The sequence below is a fragment of the Salvia splendens genome, chromosome 14 (assembly GCF_004379255.2).
Source record: "Salvia splendens isolate huo1 chromosome 14, SspV2, whole genome shotgun sequence".
NCBI lineage: Eukaryota > Viridiplantae > Streptophyta > Magnoliopsida > Lamiales > Lamiaceae > Salvia > Salvia splendens.
Genome location: NC_056045.1, coordinates 27,203,973 through 27,224,485, shown reverse-complemented (window position 1 = coordinate 27,224,485; position 20,513 = coordinate 27,203,973). Strand labels below are relative to the sequence as shown.

Here is a 20,513-nt window from a genome sequence, read left to right as displayed (position 1 = left end):
GCTTTGAACCCTCCATAGTCTACACCATCGGATACACAGGCGGCTTAGTAGCGCGATGCTTTGAACTAATCCCACACAACGTGCACCGAGACAATGGTGTTAACGCTTAAACACCTCAACCTCATCCGTTCTCACGTTTTGTGTCCATTGCGGTCTTGGACATCACTTTGGATTCATAAGTGCGTTTTATGAAGCGACCACACTTCGCACTTACATTGGTGATTCTTAGTCAAGTACCTTGCCATACTTGGTCTCTTTGAGAACTCCATCTCTTTGAGATCCTTAAGAACCATTAAAAGTCATAGACTTAGCCTTTACCACTAGACAAGTTCTCCAACACTCTATTGCTCTCTAGGGAATAGATATAGTTGAGTGTTTCTCATGAACTCTCATAGCTTAGTTGTCCCTTTGAACCAAGTTCTTGGGATCTCCAGTCATCATGGTTGGGTTACCACTATGATAATTCTTTAGTTTGTAGATTTCAAACACATTCCCTCTAGCAACTTATTCATTTGATCACGGTTTAACCCTTTGGTCAGCGGATCCGCTAGATTATCTATTGACTTCACGTAGTTAATTGTAACCACCTCTGTTGTGATCAAATGTCTCACGGTGTTATGTCGTCGATGTATATGTCGAGACTTACCATTATAGAAGCCATTGTTTGCCCTTCCAATAGCTGATTGGTTATCGCAGTGGATCAGCACTGGTGGCACTGGCTTAGACCAACATGAAATATCTTCAAGGAAGTTCTTAAGCCATTCGGCTTCCTCACCTGCCTTGTCTAAGGCGATGAACTCCGATTCCATGGTTGATCAGGCTATACATGTCTGTTTTGTGGATTTCCACGATACAGCACCACCCCCAATAGTAAAGACGTATCCACTTGTTGAAAGTGAGTCTCTATTGTCGGATATCCAATTTGCATCACAGTACCCTTCAAGTACCGGGGGTATCTCGAGAAGTGTAGCCCAAGATTTTGAGTATGTTTTAAATATCTCAAAACCCTCACAAGAGCTCCCCAATGCTCATTGCTTGGATTGCTCGTGTAACGATTCAACTTGTTCACGGCACAAGCAATGTCAGGTCGAGTGCAATTAGTTAAGTACATAATGCATCCGATGACCCGTGCATACTCTTCTTGTGCAACGGGCTCGCCTTTGTTCTTACTCAAGTGAACGTCGAGTTCAATTGGAGTCTTAACCGGCGCGCCATCATAGGCTTTGAATTTATTCAATATCTTCTCAACATAATGCGATTGTGTTAAGATGATTCCATCAGACGTTCTTAGAATCTTCATTCCAAGAATTACATCGGCTAGACCCATGTCTTTCATGTCAAAGTTTCTCTTTAACATGGCATTTGTATCGTTAATTACTTGAGTGTTGCTACCCAAGATTAACATATCATCAACGTATAGACACACTATAACATGACCGTTATTAGTGCTCTTGATGTAGACACATTTGTCGCACTCGTTGATCTTGAATCCGTTTGATAACATCACATTATCAAATTTCAAGTGCCATTGCAATGACGCTTGTTTCAATCCATATAGAGACTTTACGAGCTTGCATACCTTTTTCTCTTGTCCAGGTACTACAAACCCTTCGGGTTGTTCCATATAGATTTCATCTTCTAGTTCACCACTTAGAAACGCGGTCTTTACATCCATTTGATGAATCTCAAGATTGTGCAATGTAGTAATAGCGAGAAGCACTCGGATAGATGTAATCCTTGTTACAGTTGAATAGGTATCGAAGAAGTCATGTCCTTCCTTTTGTTTAAAACACTTTACTACTGTTCCATCGGCCTTAAATTTCCTTTTAAGTACTCATTTGCAACCTAGAGGTTTCGCACCTTCAGGTAGATCTACCAACACCCAAGTGTGGTTTAGCTAAATTGAATCAATTTCGCTTTGAACAGCTTCTCTCCAATGCAACCCGTCTGGGCCATTGAAGGCTACTTTTATAGATGTCGGTTCTTCATCTAACATAAAAGCAATGTAGTCAGGACCAATAAAAAGGATGAGAAGCAAATTATGGGAGAAAAAAAAACAGAAAACACATGAAAATTTTATTTATTACTAAAAGGCAAACACTTACACCTCATATAAGATATAACACAAAAAAATACAAAGTATATTTGATTGAGCTTATATATAATTATTAGAATTATAAGATAATATTGGATTGAACTTTTAAGAAAGTAAAGTCAAGAAATTCAGTAAAATTAATTAGATCAGTCAATTATATGTTAATTAGATCCCGTTTGGATATTCTTGGGCACATTATGTCAACTTGGTTGAACACAACATCAAATTTTGACATCGTCACAACATTTTCTATTCATACAGTGAAATAGACAAATTCTACTTTGGCTTAGTAATCAAATTAATTGCCTAATATATAATTAAATAGCGGTTTAATTAGACTTAATAACACTACTTGCTAGAGATTCATTCTTGCTGACTTGAAACTGTCAAACGTGTACAAAATGTTTCCTTGTATCAATCTAAACTTCCACTAATTAATTTTTATATTGGTTATTATTGAAACACCTTTGTCCCATGTCAATAAATTGATGATCCTAACTCTTTTTTAGAATGAGTGGATAATTCTCCTTTTTATTAGATTTTTTTAAGGAGTAAGCCCAATTCTAACATGAGCGTCGCAACACCGACCGCCTTCACCCTTCGGGTTCAAATCCCATTGCTTTTAACGGTAGAAGATCTCGCGTGTCAAATTTTTTGTGAATGAGGAGAATATTAAATTTTTGTATTATAGTGTAGTAAGTAAGTAGTAACTATATAAACAGGGATAGGGTTATAAATATCTTCTCGATTCGTCATGCAATCGCAATTCAATGTATATATTCCTCTAATAAAAGGATGAGAGGCAAAATTAATTATGGAAATAGAATACAAAGACAGATTTATTCATTATTTAAGGCAAGCACTTACACCATATCACATGAGATATAACACTCGGAACACAACGTTTTCCCACTCTAGCAAATGTAACAAGTAAAGACTGGTATATAATTTATTGGATTAAAAGGAGACAACTTATATTGTGTGTATCTTAGGTGAAACTTTTAGTTATTGTTGTACCAAAATTGAGCCTGAAGGTAATCGATGATGTTCTTCTCAACCTGGAAAGCCTTGGCCAACACATCCGGGTTAATCTTAGGGTCCGACCCGAACACCGCGTTGGCAATGGTGATGGTACCCGGATTCTGGCTGCCGAAGCCAGCAAATGCGACCGCGTTGGTCTTTCCAACATTGAACTGGAAATGGATGAGACCTTGTGGGAAGACGAAGACATCTCCCGGGTTCAAATACTTGGTGAAGAGTTTGTTCTTCTGGGTGGTGGGATCGGCCGGGTTGGAAGTGACGAACCCCACGTACAGAGTGCCTTCCACCAAAAGAAAGGCCTCAGTAGCACGCGGATGGGTGTGGGGCGGGTTGAGCCCGTAAGGGGCGAAGTCGAGGCGGGCCATGGAAACGCCCAGAGTGTTGAGGCCTTCAAGCTGGTTGACGTTCACCGGTGTCACGAATGATCCGAGGTTATTGGATGTATTTCCGGCATTGTTTAGACCCTGGAAAAGGAAATCATCCGCGACCACCATGTTCGGGTTCTTGCAAAACTTTCCATTCACAAAAACTGCGGTTGACCATTAATTTTTAACAGAACTATTAAGTACTTATGAACCAAAACATTGTGTTTAGAACCAATACTTAATGTATAAGACAATTTTTTTATTTTTTTAGTAAAATGTAGGGTACCAATTTTAGACTTTAGTCTTGATTGAATTACCTGCAGAGGCGGAATCAGGAACAGCAACGCAGAAATCCTGAAGCTGGCCTGGATCTGATGCATATGCGATCGAAACAAGAAGAATGAAGCACAAACCAAAAGCTATCTTCATTTTATTATATATATTTGATGAATCCGCGAATTTCTGATGTTAGTGAATGCAGGAAAATACAGATCACGACACAAAGAATTTACGTGGTTCGATTTACTGAAGTAAATCTACGTCCACGGGAAGAAAAGAGGGCAGAGTTGTATTGCTTGATCTGTTTTCTACAGCTTACAAATACAAACTTGCTATATGGTGTTTTATCTCTAGAGAGCTTAACCTTTTTCTACCAGATCTAAGTTCTATTTATATAAAAGACCAAGATCGTGGCATGCAGCACCATTTATTAGGTAGTGGATGTCGTGGAGATCGTGGCCTAAGATCGTGGATGTAGCGTAGGTGACGGCCTACGATCGTGGCCTGAGTTGACACCACGTGGTAGTGGGTGTGTTGGAAGTTGTGGAAATCCTGCATGGGTCCACTAACTCCTTGTTCGGTCGAATACTGAGACCGAACTGCTTTGGTTGCCGATCTGAGAGTAGAGCTTGATGCCGACCTGAGAGCAGAGCTTGATTGGTTGGCTTTTGCCGAGCTGTAGGCTGAGGCCGAACTCTTACTGAGACCGAACTGCTTTGGTTGCCGATCTGGGAGCTTGATGCCGACTTGAGAGCAGAGCTTGATTGGTTGGCTTTTACCGAGCTGTAGGCTGAGGCCGAACTCTTTGGCAATGCCGAACTCATACTCTTCCTTGGGCTTTGGGCTGATGGGCCGTTGGTGCTGTTGGGCTTGTTTAGTCCGTACCCCATCACTACCCCCCCCGAAAGACGAAGTGAATCACTTCGGCGAAGCGAGTCACTTCGGCATTCTGGATAAAGGTACGGGGGAGGCTGACGTCAGGGGACGTGCCTTGCACGTGACTGCATTAAATGCGACAGTAAAATCCGGCCGTTGAATCCCGAAAAGGTGGGATTCGAAACGGTGCGACGATTTTGAAATCTTCGCCGAATCTGATAAATACCTCCTTTCTTCATCATTGAAGCACTTTTGCGACTGCTTCTTCTGCACTCTATCTCCTTTGCGTAAAAATTTCCTTCCGCTTTCAAGAATTTCTTCAGAACTTCTTCAGATTTTGCAAAGAGTAAGAACCATGTCTTCTTCTTCTTCTTCTTCTTCCGAGTTAGGTAGCGGTAGGAAAGGGGGCAAGGGGTCTTCTAGCCGGAAAGAGTCCGGAGAGAAGACTGTAGAATACTTTCACAGCGTCTTGAGTAAGGACACCGTGATATCTCTACACGAAAAATATCTTCTTCCCGGGGGGAAGGCGGTGGTTCCCGACGATGATCATAGGGCTAACGACCCGCCGGAGGGTTATGCCACCGTTTACGAAGCCTGCTTAGAATGCGGGCTTCGTTTCCCTCTTCCCCCACCTTTTGTAGAGCTTCTTGATTTTTTTCAACTCCCTTTAGGTCAGGTGACTCCGAATTCTTGGAGGCACTTGTCGGCTTTTGCTGCCGAACTCCGTAGGCTAGATAAGGATCTGTCTCTGCGGGCAATCCTTAATTTTTTCCAATTTAAAAGGAAGGGATCTTGGTTTTACTTGATCCCCTTACAGCCTTTTAGGGCATTCTGCAAAACCAAGTGGCCGAAATGGCAAAACCGCTTCTTTTTTTATAATAGGACAGCGGCTCCGGGCTTCCCCTGGAGAGGGCCGAAGTCCGTGATTCCTCATCCTCGGTTAGAACCATTGGCCGAGCTCGATGGCGAGCTCAACAAGATTCCCATAGTTAGGAAACAATACACGGAGTCTGAGCTCGTCAAGGGCGACGTCGTGTTCGACATCTCGTCTTCGGACGAAGAGGCCGAGGGTGAGGATTTCTCTTTACCTTTATGTTCTACTGCTTTAACGAAGAAGACTAACCTTGCTTTCTTGCTTTTTGGCAGTGTACATGCTGAACAAGGCTACCCGAAAATCTTCGGAGTCCAAGGAGCCGGAGAGGCCGAAAACCACCAGCTCGGCGTCTGATGCCGAGAGGACTCCGAAAAGGCAAAAAACCTCTTCGGATCCGAAGAAGCCGGAGTCGACTTCGGCAAAGGGGAGGGGGAAGGCCCAGAAGCCCCCGAGAGCGCCAGAGAAAGACGTGGTCTTGGCGCCTCCTTCGGAACATATCTGTGAGCCGTTTTTATGGCCCACGGACTTCGCCGAGGTGAATTCTCTTCTTGATTTTCTGGCCTTGCTTTTTTCCTGTATTTTTTGTGGCCCCTTTGTTGACTTTTTTCTTTATCCATTTTCAGAGGAACGATATGCTCTCCAAGCTAGTCGCCGTCGAACTCTCCAAAGCGTCCAATGACTATGCTGAGATGCAGAGGAAGTTGGCGGCTGCTTGTCATCGGGCCGAACAGGCTGAGGCTAACTTTGAGAAGGCCAGGGCTGCTAGGATTTCGGCCCAGGATGAAGCTCAGTTTGCCAAAAACCAGCTCGTCATCCAGCGAGAGCAGACGAAACGGAGGGATGCTGCCGCCGTGGCTGCCCAGGGGGAGGCTCTCCGTGTTTACACGGAGAAACTCTTTTTGAGCAGCCAGTTCTCGGCCTTTGTCGGTAGTCTGGTAAGGCTAATTACCGATAAGGGCGAGCAGGGGGCCGACGTCGTGCTGCCTCTGTACAGCCGAGAGATAGCAGCTCGGCTTCAGAATCTGCCGCTCCTTGAGGAGCTCGCTTCATCCTCGGTCCTGCTTTCTGCAGACCGAGTCCGGAGTTGTCGAGCTGATCGGGACGAGAACCTGGAGGCTATCTTTGCCTCCGTGGGACCCGTTTCACCCGCTTCGACTTACAACGGAGAGGGTGAGGCCGAGCCGCTGGAGCGGGAGGCCGAAGTCGAGCGGGCCGGGCATCCGGAGAAGGAAGCCGATCAGGAGGCGGAGGCGAGGCCGGCAGGATGCGAGGCCGAGGCTGAGGTAGCTCAGGAGAAAGAAGCTGAACCAGACCGAGGATCCGGAGACGAAGCTGGCGGAGTATGATTTCGTCTCCCTTCTCTTAGTCTAGTTTCTTCCTTGTGAAATGGCCTTGAAGCCCTCCTAGTGTAAAAAATTTTCCTTGTGAATGAAAAATTCTCTACACTTGTCTTCGTATAGCTTTTCGTACTCGCCTTTATTCCTGTTGTATTTTACTATCCGCTCGGTACAGCTGCCGAACTAATATAGCTGCTTTGTACTCAAGGAGATGGAGATACTTCACTGGAAACGGCTGTACTCTTCGGCTTTAGACGAAGCTGAGAAAAGAGCTATAGCCGATCAGACGAAGAATGACGAGCTTCTGGCTCGTTTAGTGAAGCTGGAGGCCGATAATAAGGACTTGGAGTCCGATAAGAAGGATCTGGAGGCCGAGCTGAACACTGCCGTCGCTGAGAGGACTGCGTATGAGGATTTTATCTGCAGGCGTGGGGGAATGACCATCTCTGAAGTTCAGGAACGAGTTGACGAACTGTGGGAGGAATATCATGTACTCCGGAGGAACAATGCGCTGGAGAGCTCGGCTTGCCAACAAGTTGTGACATCACTGCGGCGTTGGGCTTCTCGGTACAACATTGTTCTTTCTCGGCGCCCCTCCATAGAAAGATTCCTTCGGCATATCGTGCCAACAGATGCTCGCACTCCAGATCAAACCTCTGGTTCCCTTGTTCAAAATCCTACTCCAAGTCAACAACGAACTCCGGATCAGCCGGAAACGTCAAGACGAGAACGGGCTCAGGAGCAACCGGAATCGTCAAGACAGGGACGGACTGAAAGTCGCCGAGGAGTTGTGACTATGAGCGAGCAAGATCAGCAGATGCTTATTGCAGAGACTCTTCATCGCCGAGGTGTTAGGACTTCTCGGGCTCGGGGAAGAGGCGTTGGGTCGAGGATAGCGTCTCGTCGACCTGCTTATTCTTCATCTGCTCGGAACAACCGAACTCGGCTTCCAGAGGATTTTGTGAATAGGTGGCTTAACTTCAGCAACCCTGGACAGTAGAATAGTCCTTTGTAATAGCGTAACGCCATTTTGTAGGGTAGCGGAGTTGTATGCCGAACAAGATTTGAAAAATGAAATTTTGTTTTCGCTTCTAACACTGTATTTACAGCTTAGCGAAAAAATTTCATCGTACTTGTCCTCGGTCTTATGAAGTAAACTTTCTTGACCGGACTTGGTCCTTGGTCTTATGAAGTAAACTTCTTTGACCGGACTTGGTCCTTGGTCTGATGAAATAAACATCTTTGACCGGACTCGTCTTTGGTCTGATGAAATAAACATCTTTGACTGGACTCGTCTTTGGTCTGATGAAATAAACATCTTTGACCGGACTCGTCTTTGGTCTGATGAAATAAACATCTTTGACCGGACTCGTCTTTTGGTCTGATGAAATAAACATCTTTGACCGGACTCGTCTTTTGGTCTGATGAAATAAACATCTTTGACCGGACTCGTCTTTTGGTCTGATGAAATAAACATTTTTGACCGGACTCGTCTTTTGGTCTGATGAAATAAACATCTTTGACCGGACTCGTCTTTGGTCTGATGAAATAAACATCTTTGACCGGACTCGTCTTTGTGTTCTAATTTGGCGATTTTCGTCGCCGGGATCGAACTTTCCCTTGTCCTAATTCGGCGAGTTTTATCGCGTGGATCGGACTTTCCCAGTTAACCGAAGTGGTCTTATGCAGTAAACCTCTTTGACTAGACATGGTCGTCCTCGGTCTTATGAGGTAAACTTCTTTGACCGAACTTGGTCGTCCTAATTCGGCGAGGTTTATCGCGTGGATCGGACTTTCCCTTATTGCAGTTCGTTTCAGACGAAGTGCTTATTTCTTAAGCCGAATTGTGGTCTTGTATTTTCCTGAGAAGCTTGGACTCACAATCGTTGGCTTATTGCAGTTCGTTTCAGACGAAGTGCTTATTTCTTAAGCCGAATTGTGGTCTTGTATCTTCCTGAGAAGCTTGGACTCACAGTCGTTGGCTTGTTGCAGTTCGTTTCAGACGGACTGCTTGTTAAGCTGAATTGTGGTCTTGTATCCTCTTTAGAAGCTTTGACTCAACAATCGTTGGCTTATTGCAGTTTGTTTCAGACGAACTGCTTGTTTAAGCTGAATTGTGGTCTTGTATCCTCTTTAGAAGCTTTGACTCACAATCGTTGGCTTGTATATGTTCTAAGAAGGGGATCAGCCTTCGAAGAACAAGATACCTCAGTAACATTTGTAAGAGACGACACGCACAGAGACAGACAAAACACACAGACAAAACGCACAGAGACAAACAAAGACCAAGCAAACCAAAGAAAGCACATTGACCGAACAGAACTCAAGACTGACTGACCGGACTGTCTCTTACAAATGGAACTTTTTGAGGTTGGAAACGTACCATGTTCGGGGTACTTGTGCTCCTGACACGTGAGTCAATTTGTAAGACCCTTTGCCGAGGACTTCTGACACCCGATATGGACCTTCCCATGTGGGTTCGAGTTCGCCCAGCTTTTCTGCTCGGCTTACTTCGTTGTTTCTCAAGACGAGATCTCCCACTTGAAATTGCAGCTTTTTCACCCTTTGGTTATAATACCGGGCTACTTGCTCCTTGTACTTGGCTGCTTTTATGCAGGCCAATTCTCTTCTTTCTTCGGCAAGATCTAGTTCGGCTCTCAGTCCGTCCTCATTCAGTTCTGCTGAGAAATTAAGAGTTCGGGGACTGGGTATGCCGATCTCAACCGGAGTCACGGCTTCAGTGCCGTACTCCATCGAGTTCGTCTTCAGTGCCGGTGTGACTTCGGTCATTTCGCCTGCCTTTGACTCCGGCAGCAGTGATTGCTGTGCTTGATGGTGCCGATCTGATTGCTCGGCACTTTTAGGCGCAATCTGCAAACACTTGCTTTTTTGATCACCTCGGATGACCGCTATCCCTCCTTTGGTGGGGAAGGTGTTCGGCGAGGAAGCCTCTGATCGCTATGATCGGGCTTCCTTTTGTCTTCTCTAGATGAGCTGTCTAAAGACCGTTTTCGACGGTCTGCCTCATCGGCACGAGAAAACTAGTCCGCAATGTCCCACATCTCTTGAGCTGTTTGCGGACTGCATTCCACGAGCTTTCTGTAGAGAGCTCCGGGTAGGATTCCGTTTTGGAATGCCGAAATGACAAGTAGATCATTGAGATTATCTACTTGTAGGCATTCCTTATGGAATCTCGTCAGGAAGTCGCTGATCTTTTCGTCGCGACCTTGACGTATAGAAAGCAGCTGAGCCGAAGTAATCCGGGCTTCCGCTTTCTGAAAGAACCTCCTGTGGAAAGCATCCATTAGATCTCGGTAGGATCTAATGCTGCCTTGAGGAAGGCTGTCGAACCACCTTCTGGCGTTCCCGATGAGCAGCTCGGGGAACAGCTTGCACATATGGACCTCATTGAGACCCTGGTTCGCCATATTATACTGATAGCGTCCCAGGAAGTCATGAGGATCCACCAACCCGTCATAAGTCATTGACGGAGTTCGGTAGTTCTGTGGCAAGGAAGTTCGGGTGATATCGTCCGAGAACGGAGTCTTCAATGCTCCGTACATGGCGAACCCGACACCTCTTCGGTATGGAGGAGATGGAGTTCTCCTGTGATTCCGGTACCGAGGAGGAACAGGAACATGTCGGGGTTGAGGATTCTTCTTCCTGGAAGACACGGCACTACTGCGGTAGCGACTTTCATGTCTGGATGAGGAAGGAGGATCCACCGTTTTCGTCTTCGGCTCTTGGCTCTTTTGCAGGAAGGCTAAGAACTCATCCTGCTTCTCAGCCAAGAACAGCTTGACAGCCTCATTCAAATCAGGCTGCTGGGAAGACTCGGTGTGTGGACCTTTTGAGCGGCTTGTTCCTTCATTGTGAAAACTGGAAGTAGATGTCTCCCGAGGCTGTTTTCCGGACCTGCGGGCTGGACTAGCTTCCTCATGGTTTTCACGAACGGTATTACGGGTAGTGTGTGATCTGGTATGCATTTTTTTTTTTTTTTTGGGGTGGAAAAAGGGTCAAAAATTCGCTTTATCACAAATTTGGTTCTCTGCTTCCCACAGACGGCGCCAGTGATGAATCCGCGAATTTCTGATGTTAGTGAATGCAGGAAAATACAGATCACGACACAAAGAATTTACGTGGTTCGATTTACTGAAGTAAATCTACGTCCACGGGAAGAAAAGAGGGCAGAGTTGTATTGCTTGATCTGTTTTCTACAGCTTACAAATACAAACTTGCTATATGGTGTTTTATCTCTAGAGAGCTTAACCTTTTTCTACCAGATCTAAGTTCTATTTATATAAAAGACCAAGATCGTGGCATGCAGCACCATTTATTAGGTAGTGGATGTCGTGGAGATCGTGGCCTAAGATCGTGGATGTAGCGTAGGTGACGGCCTACGATCGTGGCCTGAGTTGACACCACGTGGTAGTGGGTGTGTTGGAAGTTGTGGAAATCCTGCATGGGTCCACTAACTCCTTGTTCGGTCGAATACTGAGACCGAACTGCTTTGGTTGCCGATCTGAGAGTAGAGCTTGATGCCGACCTGAGAGCAGAGCTTGATTGGTTGGCTTTTGCCGAGCTGTAGGCTGAGGCCGAACTCTTACTGAGACCGAACTGCTTTGGTTGCCGATCTGGGAGCTTGATGCCGACTTGAGAGCAGAGCTTGATTGGTTGGCTTTTACCGAGCTGTAGGCTGAGGCCGAACTCTTTGGTAATGCCGAACTCATACTCTTCCTTGGGCTTTGGGCTGATGGGCCGTTGGTGCTGTTGGGCTTGTTTAGTCCGTACCCCATCAATATTCTTTTCTGTGATGGAATACCTTGCATCAGAAGCACTCCTTTTATAGGAGAAAAACATGCATGATTTAACTTTTAATTAACTTCTTATTTGCTTCCTCTTATTTCATCGTATACCTACTACATTTTACTATATTTTTAATATGTAATCATCTTTGGACTTATTCAATCTCTATTAATAAATTTATATCTACGGCGGCTAACTTACACTCTTGAGCCTGTAAACAACTTCTTTTGAATTTTCTTCTCTTCTAATTGCATGATATCTGTCTATGATTAATGTGCAGCAAAATACCAAAGCATATTTGGTTAAGCTTATGTATAATTAAGGACAATGGGAAATATTTTGATAGTTTTAGCCTCCATCATACACTATAAAAGAACTCATATATACTATAGTACTATCTTTTAAGAATACCAAAATAGAGACGCAATTGAAATTTTTGAAAAATTAACTATCTATACTATACGACGCATAAGAAGTTGTCTCTAAGTTGATGACAATTTATCTTAAACTTTTTTGTTTTTAAAGATGCTTCCATTAGCATTCCCTAATTTTAGTTGGGACATCACATTAAAGATGTTCTTTAAACCGTTAGTGGTATATTTACAAACACAAATTAGTGTCCTTAGTTGTATTACAAAATGTCATTAGCCATATTTTTTTATATTGGTACTAATCCAAAAAATAAAATAAAAATCCCACACTCTCCTTAGGGGAAGTATATATAACTTTGACTCACCTGCTTTGAATTAGGTTTCCTTTGCTTTGAATATGAAAATCAAGGCTGTTGATGTTTCATTTTCACCTTAGCCAAGTAAGTAATATGAAAGTCCTTAGTGGATCAAATGAAGAATAGATAGGCATGCAATTATTTTTTGCCTTTTCTGGATATGATTGCTACCATGCTGGAAAAAGATTTAGTAAAAAAATTAAAAACATGACTAGCACATATGTGGTTAATTATGAATATTGAATGAATTATTTGTGTAGTTAACCGAATTAAAAATAACTTATGATAGCTAGGTAGGCTAATTGAATCAGCCTAAAACATGAATATTTTCTTATAATTAACTCCACTCCTTTTAATCGATTCATTAAAATAGTACTAAATTAAACGAAGAGCTGTTAAGTTATAGGAGTTGAATCAATTAATTTGAAATTGCCATTCACGCTTATGTGCATATGGAGTACAAGATAATATATAACAAAAAAATGAACTGTGAATTATTATAACTATAAGAAAACATTGGTTAAAATTAAAAGAAGAAATTCAAGTCATTGAGCTAGATTGGCCAATTGTTAATTTGATCCCTTTCGGATATTCTTGAGCTCCTTATATCAGCCATAAAAACAACATCAAATTTTGACATCGTCACAACATTTTCTATTCATCGTGAAAGTGACAATTATATAAGCAAATTTGGCTAAGTAAAAATTAGACCCAGTAACCAAATTAATTTCCTAATTCTATACTCCACACCCTGATTAGACTTGGCAACTTACTTGCTAGCTAGCTAGAGAGTAATTCTTGCTTAATTGAAACAGTCAGATATTTACAAAACTAATAAAAGAGAATAGTGTAACATTGAGATGGTGAGTCAATATCTAATCCAAATCCTATCTTTCACTTTCGAAGCCATTTCTCTCAAAAGGATCTAGTATAATGATATAATATAATTGTAACATTTGAATGAGTTGATTGAACATTGAAGGAGTCTTCATATGATCGATCAAATAAAAAAAATAGCAGATGAAATAAATTGGTATGACGAAATATGAGTGAGATAATGCTAACAAGTTAAATGTTGGTAAAACGTGTCTTGACAGTTTCAATTAAGAAAAGTTCAATTTTATTTTTTCAAAGTATGAGAATTGAAGATAGCTTGCTGTTTTCAGTCCTATAAAAAGGAGTACTTCTCATGCTAAGTTGGTATCACAGATAAAAGAAGAGAAACACTACAAGTATCATCATATAGTTAATCAGCAAATTAATTAAAATGAAGATGAGTTTTGGATTGTGCTCCATATTTCTTGTTTTTTGGTTGGCTTCAATTGCATATGCATCAGATCCATCCCAACTTCAGGATTTCTGCGTTGCTGTTCCTGATGCCAAAAATGCTGGTAAATCACTTCATTAAAACCTTATATATACATACTACTCTCTATAATTAATGTCACACTAAGTTATAAATGAGGAAATATTTATATACTAAGGTTGGTTTGTTTGTTTGAATGTAGTTTTTGTGAATGGGAAGTTTTGCAAGAACCCGAACATGGTGGTCTCGGATGATTTCCTTTTCCAGGGTCTAAACAAGGCCGGAAACACATCCAATAACCTCGGATCAGTCGTGACACCGGTCAACGTCAACCAGCTCGAAGGCCTCAACACTCTCGGCGTTTCCATGGCTCGCCTCGACTTCGCCCCTAACGGGATCAACCCGCCCCACACCCATCCGCGTGCTACTGAAGCCTTCCTTTTGGTGGAAGGCACTCTCTACGTGGGGTTCGTCACTTCCAACCCGGCCGATCCCACCACCCAGAAGAACAAGCTCTTCACCAAGTACTTGCACCCGGGAGATGTGTTCGTCTTCCCACAAGGTCTCATTCACTTCCAGTTCAACGTCGGAAAGACCAACGCGGTTGCATTTGCCAGCTTCGGGAGCCAGAATCCGGGTACCATCACCGTTGCCAATGCGGTGTTCGGGTCGGACCCAAAGATCAACCCGGATGTGTTGGCCAAGGCTTTCCAAGTTGAGAAGAACATCATCGATTACCTCCAGGCCCAATTCTGGTCCAACTATAACTAAGATTGACAAACAATACATATATATGTTGTGCGCTTTTAACCCAACAAATTTACCATTCTTTGCTTATTACAACTACTGTAATTTTGTATTTCCATATTATATCATGTGATGTTGCAATAATAAACTTGTGAACCTAGTGTTTGCCGTAATAAAAATTTGATGTATACTCTGTTTTTTTTACCAAAATTATATTCCGTTTGTCACATTTATAATTGAGTTATTATTATATAAAAATATATTTAATTTCTTCTACTTTAACAACATGGCAACTATGAGAAAATATTCCTTGGTCTTGACACAGCAAGTTGGCAATATGATTTGGTGTGACCAACTAATAGTTTTTTTGGCAAGTGTAATTAATAACAATGTATAATATGGCAACTAAATACACCTAATATATGGAACATTTCCTTAATTTATTGGCCTTTTATTTCTTTTATTGAATTTGTTGGTGCACATAAATTTTATTTTCTTATTTTTAATTTTTTTATAGTATAGAAATATTAAATATTAGAATTAATTTATAAATAGCTAACAAGTGTAATTATATATAATATTGAAACTAAATGCATCTAAATTACTTTTCGCATTTTTATGCTTTTATTTCTTTAATTAAATATTTTGATGCATATTTAAATTTATTTTTCAGTAAAAATAAAACAAAATTTATCTCCTACCTTTAATATTATTCATTAACTTTGTATATGTTATTAAAAACTAAGATTAACTAATCAATATACTAAAAAAGTTCAAATTATCACATTTTATCACTACTTGTATAGATTTTTTATAAAATAAAGTGTCATTTTAGTATATTAATTTATTATGACTACAATTTAGTTTTCTTGAAATATTAATTAATTAATATTCATTAAAAAATATGTTTTCTTCCATCTTTAACATTTTACTGTATATGTTATTGAAATTTTTGATGCATATAAATTTGTTCCGTTGCATAACAAATGTAAGTGTTCTTACACTATTAATAAAAGAAATAAAGGCTCATAAATTGATGAAATCTTCCATATATTAGGTGTATTTAGTTTTCATAATACAAATGGTTATGGATAACACTTGTCAAAAAACTATTAATTGATCATACCAAATCATGTTGCCAACTTGGTGTGTCAAGACCATGGAATATTTTCTCGGCAAGTATGGACATTCCAAAAAAATAGCCCCAACCCCATTTATTAGATGCTATCAGTTTTTCTTATATCTGCCTCAACACTCCCAATTTTCAGCTTGATTTTTAGTCATTTAAATTATTAAATTTTTTTATTGAAAACTATATTAATTCAAATAAAAAATAAATACCTGTGGAAAATGCAAAAATTTAAATATCAAAAAAATTACAAAAAATAAATACCGAAAATACTACTAGTACAAATTAAAACATCAAGTGTTGCATGCCTAAATTTCTTTAATCAGATTTTTTGGAGTTGGTTACGAGTCAAAATATAGAAATGAAGTATATTAGTTTCAATATGAAAATGGATAGGAAAGGGATATTTATAGATGAAATTGGGGTATTTAACAAAACAAAAATAAATAAAAAAAATAGAAAATGAAAATTCACGCAGTAGCCGTGAGCACCGGGTGGTGGTTGGCGAATCAGCTGTGGTGGAGGCTTAAATAAAGCCGGTGGCCGATGGGGGCGAGGACGTGCATGCAACCCAACGCCGGCAGAGCTGCATCGTGAACGCCCTAAGCACTTTGAAAATATGGTATTTGAAAAGTACCCTTGATCTTATCATGTTTGGGGGCGTTATGTATTGGTTTGTAAGTATTTACATGTGAATTTAGGTGGCCTTATGATTTTCAGATGCGATTATCGGTATTTGGTGTTTGCATATTTGTTAATCAGATCAAATATCTTGGGTTGAGTTTCTCATTACGGCCTTGAATTGCAGTTTTTGTGTGTTAGCCGGAAAGGATATGGCGGAAAAAGCTTTTTCCATTGTACTGGGATGCCGATTAAGGCTTCTGCCGATAAGCTCACTAGGGAGATTGAGAAGTTCGGATACCCGCCTGTGTTTCCAGTTGTCAAAGATGAGGAAATTGCTGTGCCAGAGGCAAAGCCCGAGGATGAAAATGAAGGAGGGCAAAATCAAGCAGGTGGTAAGTTTAAGGGTATGAAATCAACGCTGTTGCTAAGACTGGTATTGTGAAGGAGATAGCCAAGTTCACAAACCCATATCATTGGCTGACCTTTTTCCCGCCTCTGGCTATTGATGATTTGAAGGCTTTTGGGTTGGGATGTGATTGGAGGCGCACATTTATCACTATGGATTGATCATTCTTCCGCCGGAAACGAATCACTTGTTACGGTTGTCTTACAGTCCCTGTATTTGTTTCCCCTTTTTGAGGCACATCTCTTCATGCGACTGAATATATGTTTCCAGCCACAAACCATACTTGTAAGGGCATCCACTACGCTATCCCTCACCGTCCCTTAAACTACTATTTGAGGACCCCACTGTACTTTTTTACTCCATTACGAAACCTGCAACGCTCCGTCCCTTAAACTACTATTCATTCAATTTCATTTTTTTTATTTTTATTTCCAACCAAATTCAATTTAAAAACACACTTCATTAAAATTAAAACAACATTACAACTTAAAATAAAATAAAATAGAAAAAAGACATAATTAAAATCCTAAAAAAATAAAAAAGACATAATTTAATCTTCTCAGCCAAAGTTTTCCCAAATGTGCTCAATTAGATCCTCTTGGAGTTGGGCGTGGGTGCTAGAGTCGCGTGTCCTTGCCCGAATAGCCAATCGTTCTTGTATAGACGGATGCGCTCCACTTCGCTGCGGACTACTTGCGGATGCACCCGGGAGATGTGTTCGTCTTCCCACAAGGTCTCATTCACTTCCAGTTCAACGTCGGAAAGACCAACGCGGTTGCATTTGCCAGCTTCGGGAGCCAGAATCCGGGTACCATCACCGTTGCCAATGCGGTGTTCGGGTCGGACCCTAAGATCAACCCGGATGTGTTGGCCAAGGCTTTCCAAGTTGAGAAGAACATCATCGATTACCTCCAGGCCCAATTCTGGTCCAACTATAACTAAGATTGACAAACAATACATATATATGTTGTGTGCTTTTAATCCAACAAATTTACCATTCTTTGCTTATTACAACTACTGCAATTTTGTATTTCCATATTATATCATGTGATGTTGCAATAATAAACTTGTGAACCTAGTGTTTCATTTATAATCATTGTCCACGAAAAATTGTCTTTTGTGAGGCCAACCCGAATTTGTTAGAGCACTAACCATAAAAATTACCTACCTAGCAAAAAATTGAAGCACAACCTCAAATGCATTCCCAACCACTCAAGTAGTATCTTGCTTGCATGTTATCTTTCTTAATTTTTCTCCCTCCGTTCCGGATATGGATCCTCTGCTGTGCAATTTTGCACAGCAGCTCCTGCTGTTTCTAATACACAAATAAAATAATATATATTTATTTTATTTATTTATTTAATTTATTTAATTTTTTTATTGCTTTGTGAGCAACAGCAGGAGCTGCTGTGCAAAATTGCACAGCAGAGGATCCATATCCCTCCGTTCCTCATTAATTCGCACTAATTTTCTTTTTCATTCGTCCCAATTAAATAACACCTCTACTTTTTACTGCTTTTGGTAATGAGTCACATTCTACTAACTCATTTCACTCATATTTTATTATAAAATTAATACATAAACATAAGACTCATATTCCACTAATTTTTCTACACTTTCTATTATATATTTTAAAATTCGTATCAAGTCAAACGATATTAATTAGTGAGGAATGAAGAGAGTAATATAATAAAACACATTGACTTGGAAAACTTTGTGTTTCCAAATTACATATCATGCGATGTGATATTCAATGCAATGTTAAATTTGAACTCCTTTTTTACTTATGTTTGCCGTTACAAAATTTTCAAGTTTCTACTATATTCTTATAAGTATTAGCTGTCACGCCCGCATTTTCTAAGGATAGAAAACACGGTTGATCGCGACTAGGGGAGGATTAAAGAAGCGGGAAAGAAAGGGGAAAACAACGCAACTCAACCATAGTCCGAAACAAATGGGAATAGCTCGAATAAAATCAGAGTATCTCAACAATCAACAACTCAAAAGAAACAATATTTAGCGGAAGCATTTCGAGAGAAGGAATATGCCACGTGTGAAGACATGACACATTCTACACACTTAAATTTCTTCAACGGTCTTGCTCAACACCCACCGCACCCGTCACGCTCAACCTGCACATTTTTAAAAAGAAATGCAGGGCAGAGTACTTGATGCACTCAGTTGACTCATGCCGAAAACATTTTATAAAAAGTACTCCCTCCGTCCAGCAATAGGAGTCCCGTTTTTCTGTTTTGGGATGTCCGGGAATAGGAGTCCCGGTTCTACTTGCCATATTTAGACAATTTAATTACCCTCCCCCTTCTTACTAATTTACACAATTGCCATAAAAAAAACACCCCTCCCCCTCATTCTCTCACCCTCACTCTCGGTCTCCCTCATTCTCTCACCCTCACTCTTGACACTCTCGGTCTCCCTCCTCCTCTCACCTCTCCCAATCGCCGCCCCCCTCCTCCTCTCCCAATCGCCGCCCTCCTCCTCCTCCTCTCCCAGTCGCCGCTCTCTGTGGAACCATAATCCACGCCTCCTCCTCTTCCTTCTCCAAATCGCCGCCTCCTCCTCCTCCTCCAAATCGCCGCTCTCTGTGTTTAATTCTTCATTTTAATGTTTTAATTTGCTAATAAGTTTCGATTTTGGATTTTGATTTGGATTTTGATTTTGATTTGGATTTCGATTTTGGATTTGGATTTCGATTTGGATTTTCAATTTGGATTTCGATTTTGGATTTTCATTTCGATTTTGGATTCTTCATTTTGGATTTCGATTTGGATTTCGATTTTGGATTCTTCATTTTGGATTCTTCATTTTCATGTCCGATTTCGATTTTGGATTCGGATTTCGATTTTGGATTCTTCATTTTCGATTTTGGATTCTTCATTTTCATGTCTGATTTTGATTTGCTGATAAATTTGGTGATAAGTTTCGATTTTAGAGGCAGTAAATTTCGAATTTTTGGAAGCCAAAATTTTAACACACTTGAGGTGGGTCCCAAATTCCACTATCACACCCCATTTATTACACACTTCAACAACTTTCTTAAAACCCGTGCCATGGAGAAATGGGACTCCAATTGCTGGACGGAGGGAGTATTTATCATGCCACCATTGAGTGACCTCGGGGTTTTAACTTTAGAAATCGCCCAAGACACTAAAATCATTTCCATTGTAAAATTCGGTTGATCAACCATTTTCCCATAGCTATCTCACATATCTGATCCATTGATGACAAGGAACGTGGCCACATTCCAAGTCACTAGACCGGCCGACCCAAAAGACGGCTCACGATCCCCATTGGTGTACACTAGCCTGAGTAGGGACTCACTCCCTAGTCAGACCCGAATTCGATTATCCATAGATGGCAAAAGCCACATCAGATAGGTTCCACAGAATAAAACAAAACACGGCATGACAAATATTCATATCATTTTCACATAAAAATATACCTAGGGCATTGCCCTTATTTAAAAAGAAAGCCCACCTCAAAAGCTTAACTCCTCAATCACCTTCTTGTTCCAACCCCAAATCTCGTGTAAAAGTTTACCTTTTCTATTGAAATAATATGATATGCTAAAATCAGACTCTGCAAAACAAAACAAAACAAAACAATGCATGCATCCTACTTGTGTGTGCTCAAATTATCCTTAGTGAAAACCGATTCATCAGTTTAACATAAAAAGTCCACATACTAGAATCTCTCGGTCAAGTAATGTAAATTTCCTACACATAAGTTCCAATTACAAAATAAAAACCTCATCCTGCATTTAATATATTCTTTAAACTTAAAGGAAAAGTCAACAAAAATATACTCCCTCAACCCACACGTATCTACTCTCCAAAAGCATTGTTACTGTACTATTGTCTCTCTCTAAATCCTTCAAGCTCCC

The 20,513-nt window shown here is 40.9% G+C and overlaps 3 protein-coding genes across 3 annotated transcripts; 2 read left to right on the top strand and 1 right to left on the bottom strand.

Annotated features, from left to right (window-relative positions):
- Positions 1-2,907: 2,907 nt before the first annotated feature.
- On the bottom strand, positions 2,908-3,939 carry LOC121763509 (putative germin-like protein 2-1). Its single transcript, XM_042159533.1, has 2 exons — positions 3,819-3,939; positions 2,908-3,665 (listed from the first exon to the last, which is right to left on the bottom strand). The coding sequence occupies exons 1-2, from the start codon at positions 3,928-3,930 to the stop codon at positions 3,097-3,099; spliced, it is 681 nt and encodes a 226-aa protein (XP_042015467.1). The 5' UTR covers positions 3,931-3,939; the 3' UTR covers positions 2,908-3,096.
- Positions 3,940-13,619: 9,680 nt separating this feature from the next.
- On the top strand, positions 13,620-14,695 carry LOC121763932 (putative germin-like protein 2-1). The gene is made up of 2 exons (XM_042160022.1): positions 13,620-13,791; positions 13,909-14,695. The coding sequence occupies exons 1-2, from the start codon at positions 13,668-13,670 to the stop codon at positions 14,475-14,477; spliced, it is 693 nt and encodes a 230-aa protein (XP_042015956.1). The 5' UTR covers positions 13,620-13,667; the 3' UTR covers positions 14,478-14,695.
- A 1,752-nt stretch (positions 14,696-16,447) lies between these two features.
- On the top strand, positions 16,448-17,554 carry LOC121764439 (germin-like protein subfamily 1 member 7). Its single transcript, XM_042160455.1, has 2 exons — positions 16,448-16,639; positions 17,276-17,554. Exons 1-2 carry the CDS (start codon positions 16,448-16,450, stop codon positions 17,552-17,554), a joined length of 471 nt encoding a protein of 156 aa, XP_042016389.1.
- Positions 17,555-20,513: the final 2,959 nt, after the last annotated feature.